This window comes from Festucalex cinctus, chromosome 4, assembly GCF_051991245.1.
Source record: "Festucalex cinctus isolate MCC-2025b chromosome 4, RoL_Fcin_1.0, whole genome shotgun sequence".
Classification (NCBI taxonomy): Eukaryota; Metazoa; Chordata; class Actinopteri; order Syngnathiformes; family Syngnathidae; genus Festucalex; species Festucalex cinctus.
Window position 1 is genome coordinate 31,754,130 of NC_135414.1, and position 18,782 is coordinate 31,772,911.

At 41.5% G+C, this 18,782-nt stretch overlaps 1 protein-coding gene across 1 annotated transcript in view; it reads right to left on the reverse strand.

The window, feature by feature from the left end:
• Positions 1–557: 557 nt before the first annotated feature.
• mmp15b (matrix metallopeptidase 15b) overlaps positions 558–18,782 on the reverse strand; it is a 35,905-nt gene continuing 17,680 nt past the window's right edge. Inside the window, exons 5-10 of the mRNA XM_077520321.1 lie at positions 15,849–16,010; positions 15,552–15,769; positions 10,960–11,098; positions 9,035–9,185; positions 7,969–8,087; positions 558–7,633 (exon numbers count right to left, since the gene is read on the reverse strand). Coding sequence (XP_077376447.1) covers positions 7,143–7,633; positions 7,969–8,087; positions 9,035–9,185; positions 10,960–11,098; positions 15,552–15,769; positions 15,849–16,010 — 1,280 coding nt within the window. The 3' untranslated portion in view covers positions 558–7,142. The remainder of the gene's footprint in view (positions 7,634–7,968; positions 8,088–9,034; positions 9,186–10,959; positions 11,099–15,551; positions 15,770–15,848; positions 16,011–18,782) is intronic.

Below are 18,782 nucleotides of genomic sequence, written 5' to 3' on the forward strand. Positions count from 1 at the left end.
TTCCTGTCGTCGGCTCACAAGGCCCTGTTGTCCCGTGTGAGACAGGAAGTAAGTCAGGCCCTACGGAGCGTGACCTCAGCGCAGGAAGCCGGTCCGGCTCCGGAGGGGGGCGGGGCCTTGTCAGCCCCCCCATAATGTAATGCAAGAAATCCAAATCATAAACACAGACAGATTGAGTCCAAAATGTGCCGATTCAGTATCGAAACAGAATAGGAACTGGATTATTTATGAACATGCTCACGACTCTCACAAACGACTCAAACTACCTGAATTGGAACATTCGACCTAATTGCACTCAAATGTACAAAATTGTACGAAAACGTGTGCCTACATTGCACACGTGTTGTAAATTGTCTCAAAACAGGCTAACAAGTGTGATCAACTTAAAATGTCTACCAAAATGTAATACTTGGCCATTAATTGTACTAAATTGCACTCAAATATACTATTTTTTTTCCCCAAATGTGTATTCAAATGTATTAAATTGGACAAAAACGCAACAAAATGCACAAATGTAAAATGTGATTCTCACCAGGCACGACTCAAAACCTCTGAAGTGTTTTTTGGTTTTTATTATCGTGAACATGTCCAGCATGAATTTGTTAAAACACTCAACTAGAGGGGAACACACACGCAAACACACACAACACTAATGTATAAAATCTTCAAAACAATCAATCAACTAATTGGAATGTTATTAACAAACACACACGAACAAAAATCAATTAAGACAGACGACTGAATTCGGATCCTGGCGGTCACGAGAGGTGAGATGCTGACAACCAACCGAGGACCTCCTGAGCAGGCGGCGAGGATAACGCGTCAAAAACAACAACAAAACAATACGATCCAAAAAGAAAAAAAAACAAATAATCTGCGCCAAAGTGACCATTTTGCTTGGAGGGCAGCTGCGTTCAACACAGTGAGGTCAACGGAAGCCATCAGGACCAGGAACTGTACCAGAAAGTGGTTTTTACGTTGGGTTTTGTTCTTACGGCTTTCCTGGCATTGATGCTCACAACCACAACTAACTACAACCTGCTAATGCAGAAATTGGAGGGCATGTTTGTGACCGCCAAGCAGTAACGTTGGGTTACAGTTTGGTCCGGTTCCAGAGGGATTTTAGTCCTTATTTCCATTCCGTGGCAATTGTGAAGTATGATTTAGATGTCACGCCAGACACAGGAAGCGAACCAAACTCTGACACGTTTCCACGTGTACGGTTCTATTTTAGTTTGGCACGAACCATATCACGTGTTAATGCTAAAACGTCGCGGTAACAGGCGCATCCCTGATTGGGGTCTTAAGCCCCGACTGTGGAAAGGACGCGGTGCGTTTTCTGTACGGCTTCCACAAGGACGGCAATTCACACTGCGTGCGTTTCGTGTCCGGAAATCTGAACCCGCCAGACCACAAGATGGCGGCGGTTCACGCTGGAGTTGAGTTCACGTGATAACAGCCGTTGCCTGTTGTCACATCGAGATGCTTTTTTTGGACTTTATTTGTGGGACTTCTACCATGGGTAAGTACGGTTTGTCATTTTTTCGTCTTAAATGTCCGACTCATGTCATGCTATGTAGCTAGCTAGCTTTCTCCCCAAAAAAGCGAGTTCGCAAACGGTTTTATTTTGAAATATACCGGAATTACTTTGATGCGAGACGGCCGACTTTCTGTCCGGCTCGTGTAAGTTCTTCAGCTTCATGAAAATCCGCATGCGGCGTCCGGAAAAAAATAGAACGCTTGCAGAAACCATCCGCGTCGCCGCAGTGGTTCCGCACCGCACCGTAGCTGGTGTGAATTTGACACGTAGACCTGAATGCATTCTATCCTTGCGGCCGCAGTACAGAAAACGCACCGCGTCCGTTCCGCAGCCAGTGTGAATTGGGCGCAACTCTAACTGACCTGAACTGTACCTTGGCAGACCAAAATGTCCTTCCCAGGAAATCACAATGTGGAGCGCTACCATGTAAAAGGCAAGTTCTGATTTTCTGTTCAGGGTCTGACGAGTCCATTTTTGAGAGATTTGCGATTGTCTTTTCTTTTTTAATGTCTGTCTTGTTCCCATCAAGCCGCACAGTTGGGTTCAGTTCGATATGGTTTCTGCGTTTTGCTATGGTTGAATTACTTCCTGTTCCGATGGGTGAAAACGCAAGCCTGATCATGATCTTCCTGACTTGAACCGTGCAGTGGTAAACTGAACTGTACTGCTTGGTGGAAACTGGACTAAATGTGGTTGCACAACCTTAGTGGGACAGCCCGAACGATTCTGTTATGGCACCACCGATTTTTGATCGATTTTGGTGACACAGGGAAAAAAAAATCAAGGTTTGGTTCTACAAAAGCGTTCTCAGTGATTCGCTACGACAAATTTCACCCCATCTTACCGCTATGCTACGATGTCATGCCGACGCACCCCCACAGCACAAACACAAACCTGATCTCGATCTACCAGACCCAAACCGTATTCTGCTAATCCAATCTGAACCGCAAGGTGGAACCCGGAACTAGATTCCGACTGTATTCGTGCCACGACTGGCAAAGCGTAGACAGCTGAACAAGCATTTCAGTCAGGTGGATTTCAGGATGACAGGACAAGTCGATCAAGGTCACCTCACAGACTTCGCTGAGTCACCCTCATCATCTGGCGTCGACTGTTCATGTCTGGAGGTGAAAAGCAGGGAAAGAAGAGACGCTGGGGTGGGAGGATGGGGGTCTGCTTTTAGCGCTGATTAGCTGCCACCGGGCGGGCGCCCCCCCCACCAAGCGTTGAAGACGGACAGATGACACCGTTTCCTGGCAACCGCCATTGACTGCTTCCTGTGTCAACGCAGCATTGTGTCCTGTTAGCTGCAATCATATCCGAGCTTTCAATTGGCCGAAAGAAAAAGGGAGGGAGGAATCATTGGTTTTTATTGTCTGTTTAAATCTACACGCCGATCCCAAAGGTCATGGACACAAGAAGATACACGGACGTTAGCTTGAGACGCTAATAACCCGGGTTTGTCTGTCAGTGCTCATACTGAAGCCTTTCAAGTTAGTAAACACAAAAGCGTTTCCACTGAAAGCTCAGGTTTCCTCTGCAGCCAGCTGCTGCTTGGCTACAGAGGGAATTTGGGTCATGTGGCGCGTTGCCAGTTTGTCCCCCCACCACCCCCGTTCCGCTCCTAGCCTGAGATCTACAAACTGCCTACCCCACCTCCTTCCTTCTTTCCTCGTCTCAAAAGGCAGGAAATTTGTTCTCTCCATGCATGTGTAACCTGAGCTGCTAAGCTAAAGCTAAGCCGCTCAGATCAAACTCCCCCCCCAGCTGAAGTCATGTTCTGTGTTAGCGTGTAGCTTCACATGGAACGGAAATACATTAGACACATATCGTAAGGCGGTGATCCAGTTAGTACAAATGTGCTAACTAGCAACATTCTGCCGCACTTTTCGTACCTGCAGTGGCAATCAATGACCACTTGTGATGAATGCTAACTGCGCTGCTAGCATCGGAAAAGGAAGCGTTAAGATTTTGGAATTTGGACTTCTGGAAATTTTTGGGCAAAACAGTCATTCAACAAGTTAGTTTGACTTTGTCTTTGGCTTCTTTTTGTTGTTCAACACGGACCAGGGATAATAAAACATGACGACAACAATGCAACCCAAAACGGAACCGCATCAGTGAAGTTTCTGCCACATTTTTGGAAGGTCAAAATGTCACTTAAAACTTGGAATTAATTCAATTGAGATCAATTGCTATGATTTCAAATCAGAACACATTTGAACTCAAAGAGACCTTAAAATGAGCCCTTCAAATCCAAATGGTATGATCGTTACATTTTCATGCTCCGAAACCAAAACGGCAGACTTCCTGTTTCTTTTCAGACTTTCACGCAGACCAAATTTTACATTCCAAGTGAAACTGCTTTCAGGGGGGCGTATGGGTAAACTAAACACGCTTTGAGGGACCCCTTCAGAGACAAAAGAAGACATTTTTGACACATGAAAGCGTGTTTGGGGTTTATCAGGATTCAAGGTTTGGGGTCAGCGTGTGCGCACACCTGCTGTTTTTTTAATGAAGCGGATTAGCTGCCGTTCAACGTGAGATCCGGCTGGCCCACCCCGGACCACTTCCCACCGCCGTGCCACCTTTACAAATTGTAAAACGTCAATTAGAGTCTAAACGCGACATTCACCGAGTTGCACTTGTTTCAGCGCGTCCAGTTTTAAACGCAAAGAACTGAGCTTTGACCCCCCACAGCGGTAGGCGACGGGTGGTCTTCCTGTGTGACTTTCCAACTGTCCGTTCTGTTCTGCGAGCCAGAGTTTAGACCGGCGCTTCCTTTTAGAGAGTGTTTACAGACACTTTTTAACATCTACCAAAGAAGGCAAAGAAAGTATGTGGAAGGTGGAGAGCAGGAAATACGTGGACGGTTTATAATCTGGTTCTAATTTTGGTCAAAAAGCCAATAGTGTCAACCACTTTTACACAACGTTGCTATTAAGCGCAAGTTAGAATTGCAAGCATTGTTCACCTGCAGATTACACAAGGTTCAAATTCATGAGCAATGAGACCGGAAGCTCAATGAGGTCATCGATGAAGGAGCTGCAGAAATGGCCAAATTGGTCCCAAAATGGTTATTTCAAACCACAAGACTTTCTTTTCTAAGGGGATAAAAACACAACTGTTGATTTGGCCCCGAGTGACCTGTATCTCATCTGCTACGCCCCAAAAATCCTAGAAGGTCAGGGTTCACCAATTCCGGTCCTCGAGGTCCCGAGTCCTGCAGCTTTTAGGCTCCGTTCACACGAAAGCCCGTTTCAGTGTACCCGCACAAGCTGCTCACCGTTTCGGGGCTTGAAATCGATAACTTTTGGAACTGAGAGCGGAAAGATTTCGAAACACGTGCCGTACGTTCCAATGCGGACACCGTAATGGGACTGTAAGCGGGATACTCCCCCAGTGATGATGTAAATCTCACCAACAATGGCGGATAGCCGTGTCGTCATTGTCGTCGTTTTGCGCAACCGCCTTAGCTTGTTTCTGTTTTTACAGCAAAATGTTTTGCGTGATGTTGTTGGACTCGAATCGCCCGGCACGGTCACCTCTCCTGTGTTCGTCGCACCGATCTGTACCTATTAGTGGATAGCCCATACACGCCCGTGCAAGCCGTTGAAGCGACACGACAGGCAGGGCAGGCAGACTACTATTTAAACTACTTTGAAGACCCCTATTCTTTTATTGCTCAGTTACTAGACCCCGGTTTTTCGACTAAGTACCGTCTCAACTGTTCTCGAATTTCGATACTGTAAATGTATCGGATCGTATGCCCAGAAACGTTTCTTGGGAGGAGTAATACGGCGGCCTCGCGGCTGCAAAACCAACTATTCAGATCAGTGGTTCGTCGTCTTTGCTGATTCTTCTTCTACGCTTTCCGTTAACTCCCTTGGCAGCGCTACAGCGCCCCTCCAGACTTGCCGTATGTATTACAGCCGGAAACATCGGAAACCCGCAGGACGCCGGACCGGAATTGGTGAACGGACAACTGGAACTCGAAGATGTGTCGAAAAGATGCTGTCAGGCTGCCTCTGAATGTAAAGTGAGCGTACCGTGTGGTGCGAGGCAAGAAGATGGCTGGCCTAGGGCGGACTTCCTGGTTTAGAAATCAATCAATCAATCAATCAATAAAAAAAATTAAAAAAACAAGAACAACAACGTGAACACAAACAATGTGCAAACTTGTCCGGTATAAATAGACTACAGTTGATGCACCGTGGGGGCGGGGCTAGGGATGGGCACTCGACTAGTTTTCCCTTGATGGATCGATGGGTGGAAATGGATGACGGCCACTGATCTGTATATATGACTGGACAGCCGATACACCCATACACGCACAGTGCAAGCCGTTGAAGTCACGGGGCGGCCATCTTGTTACTCCCACCTCGCGAGCAGACTATTAAACTATACGGTATACGTACAGATCGTACAGATGACACATATACAGCTCGTAGGCAGTTGGCATAAGACCGGAGGCGGGGTGTAGCGTTTGTGCTGGGGTGGTCACTATTTTTTAACAAGTAAAAAAAAAACAAAAAAAAACTAATAATAATAATAATAATAATAATAAGTGGACAGTATGAGCTGCTTTGAAGACCACCTTTTTCTTTTATCGCTCAGTTCCTTAGACCCCAATATTAGATTTGGCAGAGGCATCTTTTGTTGAATTACAGTTATAATTTTTTAATTAAAAAAAATAAACGTTTCGCCCTGAATATTAATAAACATATAATTTATTAATTGTATTTAAAGGGATACTTGACTCAATGAACAATTTTCAGCAGGGAAAAGTTCATATTTTGTGCAGAATGAACGTCATTATAATAACGTCATTATTTTTCATGCACAATTAATACCTTTGAAAAGTAATTTTTGTACTTGCTGTCGACTGATGATAACGACATCACCCGTGATTGGTCGTTACCGACTTCCTCAGCGCAGATGATGTCATCATCAAAATGACTTTTTAAAGGTACCAATTGTACATGAAAATAATGACGTTTCCACATAATTCTGGACAGTATTTTAACTTTTTACTGCTCAATGAGTCAAGTATCCATTTAAGGCAAGATGTGTAAAATGTCTGAAGTCCTGTTTATGTTTGATGAATTTAAAACATCATAAATCCTGCTGATTCTACTAAGTACTGTCTCAAATATTCTCCAATTTGGATCCTGTTAAATGTAGAACATCGTACACCGAGAAACGTTTCTTGGGAGGAGCAATATGGCGGCCTTGTGAGCGCCAAAAGTCTTGCGGCTATCCAGTCATATATATAGATCAGTGATGACAGTGTCAAACTCACTGTCTGAAGCAATGCCATGTTTGTTGCTTCAACGGGGTTTTCTCTATTCATATTTGGTTATGTGTAGAAGACGTCTTTCCAGTCTTAAAGGCCCTCTGGAGGGGGAAACCATAAATTCAATTCGATTTTGCCCGGGAAAATGAGTTTGTGAGGAATGAATCAATCAATCTGACGTGATCCATCAACTGATTGTAATGTCCGTCCCTAGTCAGTACAGTAACCGCATGGGATCTGTTACCACCATTTTTTTGCTCTTCTTTCGAGGGTCTGTTCAGAGGCCCCCTCCCCAATGTGGAATGTTCAAACCCAGTCCTGCAGCGAGCGCTTGCAGCGCACCAGAAGCCTGGGCGTGCCCTTGCTCTGCAGGGTGTTGATGATGGCGTAGATGAGGCCCAGGATGCACAGCACCAGAAGCAGCGGGATGGTCACCATCAGGATGTTCATGGTCCTCTCCTGGCTGTCGTCCACCTTCAGGACCACGTCCACCTCGTTGGCGTCCTCCTGGCGGGTCTCGCGCTCGTCCTCGTCGCCGTCCTCGTCGCCGTCCGTCCCGCCGCCGTCCTTGCCGTCGACTTCGTTGTCGTCGTCGTCGTCGTCGTCGTCGCCGTCTGGGTGGAACGGCGGCCGGTCGACGTCCGGGTGCTTGCGGCCGGGGTCGGCGTCCGGGGGGTCCAGGTCCACGCTGCAGCCCATGAAGTCGCGCAGGATGGACTTGGGGTAGCCCGGCTCGCTCTTCATGCGGTGGTTGTCGAACTTCCAGTATTTTGAGCCCTTGTAGAAGTACGTGTACGCTGGCGGGGGGATGACAAGAAGCAGAGAAAAAAAAAAAAAAGACCACAGTGTTGTCAACTTTCTGATTAATTAAGTCAACAATTGGATCGTGAACAGAACGAGTAACTGATAAACGGCAAACTAAACACTACAAAACAAACACTGTGTTCCAACTACGTTTTGCATTTGCATTATTAGGGTTGGAACTCGGGGCGTGGAAACCAAATAAAAAGAGAGGGTGAGGAGGGGATGGTTTTTATTTTATTTTATTTTTTTGCAGTAGTGAATTGTCTCAGCATCAGTGTCACTTTCACTCTTAACTGCGCTCTGCTGGTCTTTCCTCATCTGCACTCACCTCCATCGTCACTCAGGAAGGCCCCCTTGGGAGTGGAGGGTACGGAAGACCCCCACACGCTGATCGGCTTCGGGTAGCCTCGGTCCGCCGAGCGCGACTGTTCGTTGAAGCGCCAATACCTGACAGCCGCAACACACCGCACAACAAGTCAAAGTATTCATTGATTTTTTTATTTTTTTTTTTTTTTAATTCAACGCATCACTTTAGCCGTTTTTCACAAGATCCTGCAAAATTGTCACATCAGAGTATTGTGTATAGTGTATTGAACTGAAACTTCAACACTGTATTTAACAAACAGGTTGAAATATTTTTCATTAGCATTAGAATAAATAAAATATTAAGGCTTAATGTTCCATTAATATAACCCAAACCCTAAGTAAGACTTTTTGTTGAATATTTCCATCAAAAATTGACATTTAAATATCGATTCGGCCGCATATTGGATCGATACAAGAATTGTGTGCTGCTATATTGCAATATATTGCCGAATCGATTGGTAAGATGCATACAAAATGATGACTTTTATTGCATTATAATCTGCAAAATGACACAGTAAACACTAAAAAAAATCAAAATTTCCAATCCCAAATCCAAAAATCTGTCTCAAAAGTCGCAGAAAAAAAAAAAAAAAAAAAAAATCAAAGTTTGATTCTAGTTCCATTCTTTTCCATTGGAAGAACTGCTATGAAATTCAAACTCGAACAGTATCACCGATGCTTTAAATTTCGGGGCCAAAAATTTTGAGCTTAATAAATACGTATTTTTACGACAAATATGTCTCAACAGTCACTGTTACCAATTTTTTTCCTGTCAATTCTTTTCCTATAGGAAAACTTGTGTGTAGTCCCAACTGAAAAGTTAGCATGAAGCAAGTTTCCATAAAAGGAGAAAATAGTTTCCTATCAGTACGCTGGGAAGTTCTGTTTTTTTGTACAAGACATTCTTGCAGTTATAGGAACATATGCGTTACTTTAAAGACCTGGAAAATGTCCAAACGATGACTTTTTTGGTCCAGTAATGATGTTATTAGCGTCGAAGGCTTTGTTGTTTGTTTGTTTGTATTTACCAGTCTCCCTGAAAGAGGTACGTGTATCCGGAGGGCTCCCACCAGATGGCCGCGTCGATGCGCTCGTAGGGAATGTGGTGGCCGTAGTGGCCCAACTCCAGAGGGTAACCTTGCTCCAGGTTGGCCTCACGGAACAGCCAGAATCGGTTTCCTGGAGGAACCACGAGAGGAGCCGGGTTGGGCCTTTGGAATATCAATCTAATATTATAATTACACAATATCATTGTAATATAACTACTCAATATAATGCTAATATAATATAATTCTAACATATTATAATAATACAATATCATTCTAATATTATAATACAATATAATTCTAATATTACAATAATATAATTCTTATATAATATAATATAATATAATTATAATAATAATAATGTAATTATAATATATTAGAATATTATTCCAATAATATTAATATATTATTATAATATTAAATAACAATAATCAAATAAATAATTACAAATAAACAACTTGACTCGTTTGTCTTTCTGCCACAAAAATGTGTGTCTTGTTTGAAACGTGACGATTATTAGCTGAGACGTACTCACGGACTTGCATGTGAATGTAATTGAGCTCCGCTCGCCGACAATTCCAAACGATTTGACCACACGCGTGTAAAAGGATCCGACTGGCACGACCACGTTGCAATTAGCGCGCCTGACGTCAGTTCTCACCGGTTTATTGTTTCTTGGACGGGGGTGGGGGGGGGATTCCGCCATTCCTCTTGGCACAATCACGTCCCCCCCCCCTTTTGGGCTCCAATTGACTCCCGCTCCCCTTTCAAACCAGCCTCAAGCTTTCAAGTCAAATTCCAACATCAGCATCTGGACACAACTTGAGCTTGACGTCATGCTTGTGGAGGGAAGATCCCAAGACTGCAACGTGACTCGCTCACCTTCACTCAGCAAAATGGCTTCATTTCGACCTGATTGACAAAGTGACCTCTTTAGGTCATCCAATTTATGGGGGTAAAAAAAATGGAGCTACAAATAAGGAAGTTATGGAAAAGTTACTTGTTGTTATTGTACGTAACGAAAGAATGTTTTCCCAGGTTGTTCAAATATCCAATCCATCGTTTAAAGAAACGGACACGACGACATTTTGCAAAACATTCTGAGACCTAATCACGAGAAAATATTTAAGGACTACCCGCACTTTTTTTTTTTTAACTCATTCTGGATTTCACTTGGATTCATCTTTCTTTCCTTTGATCTTTCCTCTGGTCTCCTGACATTCTGAACTTCACGGTTCAGGTGAAGCGTAATGGGATTTTTATGAGGTTTCGGGCGAATTCATGAGCACAAATTCACACAAATTCACGCGCACACACACAAATGTGCACATTAAAAAAAACTAAATTCTATTGAAAAAATAAAAAAAATGATATGTTGAATCGGTAAGACTGCCGAATGGACAATTCTGAGCTCTCAAAAACAAAAACAAAACAAATTCTCAAGGTCTGCCAGCTTTAGCAAGTGTCACACACAGGTTTGCCGATGACATCACCCTCCTCTTCCTCATCATCATCCTCATCGGTCCAAGCTTGAGCTGCATCAAAGCTTCCCCCTCGGACAAACTGGCTGCAGGGTTGTAAAAAAAAAAAAAAAAAAAAAGACAAGCTGCTCTCGGAGACTCACTCGCCATATAAATAACGATCCGCACTTAAAAGGCAGATTTATGGCGAATGTGGAGGGGAGGCGTGGTCCTTCTGCCTTCAACGTCCACAATCTGTTATACGGTTCATGTACACGTATTATACTGTACATGCATGTATATATCGAGTCTGGCCATATGGTGAGCGCTTTTCAACAATGAAAGAGGGTTTTAGTCTGGTCTAGTCCAAAAATGTGCGTTGCCGAAATTATTATTCAACGGATCTTGTGGGTTTTGATGCAGTCTTTTGAGTGTTTCCCGACGCACCTTTGAAGAAGACGAAGCGTCCGTCGTGTCTCTCGTAGGCGGCGTCGATGTCTCCGGGCAGACCTCGCCAGAAATGTCCGATGGGCATGGGGTAGTTGTCCAGCACCCGGTTCCTGCGCACCCTCCAGAACCAACGACCCTGTTGGAGACAAGACGACACCCTCCCATTATAAGATTATAATTAACACCAAACCATCATTCTGGAACAAGGAACTGTCTAATATCGTAAGAAGCAGCAACGTAAGAAGGAGGGGGGGGGGGGGGGGGGGGACCTCGCTAGGGTGGACAGATTTACAACCGGCATGTCCATTTATAAGACGGTGAGCAAGTCGCCGTGACCGTCCGGGGATAAAGTAACGGCAAGATGCTCAAAAGCGACTCGGGTCTTGGCAAGCGTCCCAACATTCAAGGGCGAGCGAGACAAAGATTTGTGTCGTCCGCCATTTTGCTGTCAGGGTGGGGCGGGAATCGACCGCGGCACACAACGAGCGGATCGTTGGATGTTCGCTGGTAAAATCAGATAAATGTCTTCAAACAGCTTGATGTGGGGGGGAAAGAAGCCCCGCCCCATTTCCTTCTTCTGTAACTATGGGACAAGGCACGCAGTCAGAAATGAATGGCCCGCAGTTTGCCGCTTCAGCGCATCAGGTCGGCCATCTTTGATTTAACAGAGCTCTCGTTCTGATTCAGCTTAATTTATGAAAGTACATGGCAGCATGCTAATGCAAATTTAGCATGCTAATGTTAATGCTAAGTAAGCATGCTGATGCTAAAGTAGCATGCTAATGCTAAGGTAGCTTAGCATGCTAATGTCAATGCTAAGTAAGCATGCTAATGCTAATTTAGCTTATTATACTAATGCTAAGTTAACATGCTAATGCTAAGTAAGCATGTTAATTTTAAGTTAGCATGCTAATGCTAAAGTTAACATGTGAATGTTAAGTAAGCATGCTAATGCTGTTAGTTAGCATGGTAATGTTAAGTTAAGTTAGCATGCTAACGGTAATGCTAAGTTAACTTAGCATACCAGTGCTCAAGATGTTAACATACTCATGCTATGTTAGCATGCTAATGTTAATGCAAAGATAGCTTAGCATGGTAATGCTAAGTTAGCAAACTAATGTATTTCTAATTGTAATTCTAAGTTTGCTTATGCTAAAGCTAATGCTAAGTTAGCATGCTAGTGCTAATGCTAAGTTCTCATGATAATGTTAATGCTAGCTTAGAATGCTATCTTAGCATGCTAATGCTAAGTTAACATGCTAATGCTAAGTTCATGCTAAGCTAATGCTAAACTAATTTACATCATTTTAACATGACATTCAAAACATTCAACTCTTTCATTTCATTTTAAAGATGATTTTAAGTCCATTAACTCCTTGATTCTTCAAACGGGATTGAATTTTGTACCTGATTCTTCAAACCTTAGCCCATTTTTGTTTTTTCTGCTCTAATTTCTTCATTTATTCACCGATTCACACAGTTCCAACTTTCAACCGTTGAGCTCTTTCCAGGTCATTCTGTATCATTCCATGCTATTCTCGATCATTCCAAATCATTCCACAGATTTTCATTCATTTTCTAGTTTTATCACGTTGTTTGATCATGAAACATGAAGTCTTTACTTGTTTTGACATCAATCGTGCACTCATGTCGGGATGAAGGCAGCATGTGGTTTCAAAAGTTGGATTCTGTGCATTGTGTAGTGTTTTCATCATGAACACTTGGCTTTGTTTGGACTTTTTTTTTTTTTTTTTTTTAGGGAGCAGGTGGTGCGCCAACTCGCTTAAAATGTTTGGCAGAGGCTATTCTAATAATAGACTTGATGCTATTATGACCACCAAGAAATATAAATTATGACGTCCATGTGCGCGCAAAAGACGCTAAATGTTCAATTTCAAAAGATAAACTCACGAGCAATTTGGAGACAAACCGCATTAAAGCAAAGCATCAACATCACTTGAGGCGAGACGCGTCTGCAAGCCTCCAACTGACAGTAACAAACAAGATTTTTGTCCTCCTCGAGTGTATTTAAGTGCTAAAAGTTGGTTGCGGGGCGCACAAAAGGATGCATGGTGAGCGTCACGCACACTCACAGTAAAGATAGGAGACAATCAGACACGTTTCACAGGACGGACGGACGAGAGATAGAAAGCTGCTCGACCGATAACGACTTCTTGCTATCATCAACGTAAACAAGATACAAAAGCAACAGGAACATACGATGACGTATGGAAGTGACAAGGAAACTCGCACGATATTTTTATAGGTCTATCATTTTAACCAATTTTGTTTTTTAATGTTTTTTTGTTTTTTTACAGAATACAGGAATGAACAATTCCTCCTGTAACTTAATATAACCCTTAAAATCATAAATATTACTAAATATTAGGGGTGTCAAAATTAGAGCGTTCATTTTGAGTTCATTTCAAGTTCCTTTAATGCCATTTTTTTTTTTTTTTTTTTTTTTTTTTTTTAAAGCACGATTAATGACCGCAGCTTACTTGGCGGAATTCCAGTCGCAACGCAGCAGACACGTCCACGTCAAAATTTTGCAGTAATAAATGTAATAATAATGCACAGATTTGTGGAAACCGGGGTCAAGTTGTATTTTATCATTTTAAAAATTTCACAAATTACTTCATGTTAAAGATCAGAAAGCTCTTAATATTAACAAAAAACGCACTGAAATGCAATGATGCCATCTAGTGACAGAAAAATGACACAACACAAATCTATATCGCACTCATTTTTTACCGTACAGTACATCTTTTGAATTTTAACTCAGATTTTATGAATTATTATTAAATTACAACTCAATGACTAAAAATATGCTGCCATATTTCTATTAGTTTAACATTGTTTTCCACTTTTATGTTAACAAGAGTAGAAAAAATATATGTTATTGTACATTTATAACAGATCTAAAATTTGCAATTAATTGCGAGTTAACTATTGAAGTCATGCGATTAATTAGGATTAAAAATTTTAACACCCCTACTAAATATATTACTATATTATTATCAGTAATATTATGAAAAGCTGATGAGAAAAAATTAGGGCACATTCGAAATCAGTGCAAAAAAAAAAAAAAAAAAAGAAAAAAAAAAAGAAAAAAAAAAAAAGAAAAAAAAAAAACATCTGGAAAAGTTTACGTGCATTACCGATTCAAAAATGTCGTTCAAATTTTCCACAATTAAACAACTCAAGCGCTTTATAGAAACACGATCATAATAATAGAGAACTTGGTAAATGGCTAATTACAATTCCGACATCCAGACGTGAAGGCGGAAATGTAGTTTTTGTGCAACGCGTAAACGTGAATGCACCTGGCCAATATGCGGAGAAAGTCCAGGTACGCCTCAAGGAAAACATCTGTCAAAATGGCGGCTGGTGCGAAAGTAAACGTTGGCGAACGTCTTCAACGTTTGCGCGGATCTCTTTTTTTTTCAGGCCGAGCACCTGACCGCACGCGTCCGCGTTTTTATTGGCCAGCCTTCTCGTAAAAAACACGTTTTACAATCTCCGGCGACATGATGGGAAACAGGCCGAGCCCACCTGACATTTGCACTCATTTAAATGCAGGCAAGGTGAGAAATTGACATTTATCAGGATGACAACTTTCATGGTTGCATCGATTTGAAATTCATTTTTGGGGTTTTATTAATATTTTTTTTATTTTTCACTGACATTATTTAAATATGTTTTGTATCTCTCATATAGTTTGTACCTATTTGAATTTCATTGATTGGGTTTTATTAATTAATATTTTTTCATTGACATTATTTAGATGTTTTGTACCTTTAATATAATTTAGAACTATTTACCATCATCATGTATATTATTCATTAATATATATATATATACATTTTATTTATGCTTTCTACATAATCGGAGGAACTGAAAGGATCTGGGTTCGAATCCAAGATGAATTTGAGGTGTTATTGACAACATTTATTCATGTACTGTTTTTATTTTATTCTATTATAATATATTTGAATTTGTGCTGTCATTGATTTTATTAATAGACACTTAAATTGTGTTTTTCATACTACATATGTTTTATAAATAAAGATTTATGTATTCATTTATTTATTTATTCTATTACATATTTTTTAACTTTTTAATGTTTTAAGTGTCCCAAAGACGTATTTATACGTTTATTTTTTTATTTTTATGCTAGAGCATACAGAAGTCTTTGATGCAGCTACAAAGAACGCTTGCAGAAAAGGTCGTTTTTAACGGCCAGCAGGTGGCAACAGAGCAAAGGCGATCAACCAGGGCCATGTTGAAAAAAAGCTCAATTACTCACACTTCTAAATAATTTGTCAAAACTGATGAAACTTAGCTCTCTTCTAATGCTAATTCCTGCAAAACGGAAACAGATAGAAAAATACTTTTTTTTCCTGATGCAAGAAGAGACTTTCATTTTTCTTTTGATAGGTTCCATGTTTTTACAGCAATGGAACACAATTTTTTGTGGGCTTTGCCAAATCAGTCAGAATCCAGTAAAACAGCCGGATTGCGGAATGTGAAAATGGCGGCGAGCGAATGAGTTTTTTTTTTTTAAGGAAGCGCAAGTGGAGTCTCACCTTAAAGACGAACATTTCCCCACGCAACATGGCCACCGTGTCAAAGTTGCCTTCGCAAATGTCGGGCCCGTAGTGGTCCGGCCTGTCGGTGGGCCTGGGCCGGTCCGGCTGGCGCGGAGGAGGGTTGTGCGGCGGGCGGGGGTCCGGCTGGTCCGCCGCCGTCACGGTGGGCAAGGCCTGAGTGGGCTTGTCGTCGTCGTCGTCGTTGTCTCGCGCGCCTGCGCGACACACAAAGCAAATTGTGACCGTGTCCGGATTGGAGATTTCCATTTCATTTCGGGGCCGCGGTTCCCTCACCGTAGATCTGCTGAATTCCTCGCCGGTCGTCGTCGGGCAGCTGGAAGTTGTCCGTTTCCATCCACTGGTAGAAGGGGGCCATGATGGCCAGCGGGTTGTTGGAGTGTTCCAAACCCAACGCGTGGCCCAGCTCGTGGATGGCCACCAGGAACAGGTCGTTGCCTAGCGCGCCACATCGCCAGGAAAGAAAAAATAAATAAAAAATCGGTTCAACAAAAAAACATTTCACACCAGGGATGGAACAATAACGGCAATATTGCCATATTAAAACTGCCTCAATGTATCGTCGTCGTCATGTCGCGATATTAAAAGCAGCTCATCTATTAACTCGTTCACTGGCAGCCATTTTGACTGAAGCTCCCGGCTGTTTTACTGGATTTTGAAAGACCCACAAAATATGGTGGTCTATTGCTAGAAAAGGATGGAACCCACCGAAAGAAAGATTAGAATCTCTTCTTTCATCGGAAAAAAAAAAAGTATATTTGTATCCGTTTCCGTTTTGCAGCAATTAGCAGAATTATCGCTAAGTTTCATCATTATTTACGAATCTGTTGCAAACACCGCGGAAACAAGCTTGTTGCAACATGGCCCTGGTTGATTGCTTATACTCTCTGCTGCCACCTGCTGGTCGTTTTTGTAATCACTACCATTGCTTTAAGCGACCGCTTCAGGTCAGAGGCTGCATCAAAGGCTTCTGCAGTAGCATTAAAAATAATAATAATAATAAAAAAATACGTTTTTGGGACCATGGCAACATTTAAAATAGAACGTGTTTATACGTTTTTGCGAGCAAATTTATAAAAAAAAAAAAAATTCAGTATTGTAATGTACAAAATCAGGATTTTTTTTTTTTTAGTATGAGCTCTTTTTCTTTTTTTTTGTAACAATATTGTGACCTTTTAGTATCGCCATAATATCGTGATAATTATTGTATAATTACCTTCATACCTTCATATCGTGACAATATCGTATCGTGATGTTTGGATATCGTTACATCCCTCTTTCGCACCAACACAATTGAGATTTTTAACTAATTTTAGGCATGTTTGTCTTACTTTTGGCTTTTAATAACTGCAAAACTTCCATTTGACTTTTCAGTTGACACATGATTATACATGTGTTTATATTAAGATAAATTCAATAAAATAGAAGAAATAATGAAATAAAATATAAAAAGTTAAAATAAATTAATTCCATCTTCATGTATTGAATTTATTTTATTTTTTTTATCATGAATCCCACGAAGGAAATGAAGAACATTTCAACTTTATTGGACGCGATAACGAACACGTCGCTTTGATTGTAAAAAGATGAAGGAAGAATCTGGAAACAATCGGGACTGGACGAGCCGGCTTGCGTTCCGACATCACAGACGAGCGCGTGTAGCGAGCGCAGGATGTTGTCTGTTCATTGTTCAGTCTCAGTGATGATGTCACCGACGAAATCAGATCGACCCCCCGATACGCATCGCGCATTCCGCCGCTCGTTAAGGGGTCGCGCCTGTTCGACGCGCGAGATGTGAAAAGAAATGACGTAAGTGAAGTGCCCCCCCCCCCCCCCCCCCCCCCCCGCCTCATTTATCAATTAGCATTTTGGCTCAATGCTGAACTATGACCTGAGCCAACTACCGGACACTGTTACTTCTCAAGGGTCAACAATTTGGAGTTTGACCCCAAATTTTGGAGGTAATACGTCACGTCGGGCTCACGTCAATCAACAATCATACATTCGTTCGTTCTGCAAGGGTAATCTTACCTAAGTTTTTTTTCTTCTTTTTTTCCAATATTTTATTTAGAATTTCCAAGGCTTTCGTTAAACGGGAAAAAAACACACACACAAAAAAAAAAATACAACTGAAATACAAATAATAAATGAGTAAATAAACAGAGCCCTCTCCATAAAAAAATATATATAAACAAAAATAGTAAATAATTAAAAAAAAAAAAATCAACAAACTGAAATCATATTAAGCAGGGTCACAATATTAAAAAAAAAAAAAAGTCTGCTAGTTTTCCTTGAGTTGAACATAAAAAAAAAATGAAAGCTAAATTTTAAAGTGGTAGTTTGAGCACACAAATAAGGAATAACATCTTTGAGTGTCCAAAAAAATGCTATATAAATCTGATCCATTACTATTTTTATTATTATTAAAGGGATACTTGACTCATTGAACAATTTCCAGCATTTAAAAGTGAATATTTTGTCTATAATTAATGTGGTATATTTTTCATATACAATTAATACCTTTCAAAATGTATTTTTCTACTTGCCGTCAACTGATGATGACATCACCCGTTAACGACCAAACATGGCTCAGTTCACTGACCAAACCCACAAAACAGGTGAGCCATGATTGGCCGTTAACGGGTGATGTCATCATCAGTCGACAGCAAGTCTTTTAAAAGCAACTTTTTAAAAGATACTATTTGTACATGAAAAATAATGAAATTACCACATTAATTATAGACAAAATATTCATTTTTTACTGCTGAAAATGCCTCAATGAGTCAAGTATCCCTTTAATATAAAAACTTTTGGGTCAAAAAAAGATTTTCTACGGACAACATTTGTGTTCAACCTGAAGAGGTTTCACTTTTTTTTCTTTTTTTTTTTACGATATTCTTTGCTGGTTAGTCGGGACGAAATGCCGATGCCTGGCCACACACGCACGCACACACACACACACACACACACACGTATAATTTGTGAGTCACATGAATGTGGCCACATTAGCATTGTGCAGCTAGCAAAGTGCTAAACGAAGAGCCCAGATAAAGGAACCTTTTGTGTGGTTCCCATGGCGACGCCTCGCTAGCTTGGACTGACAAAAAAAAAGTTCAGCCTCGCTGTCCGTCTTCAGCCGTCATTCTTTGGCGCTGCGTTTGTCACCCGCGATGTTGACCAGCAAAAAGTGCTGACTCACTACACAAGATG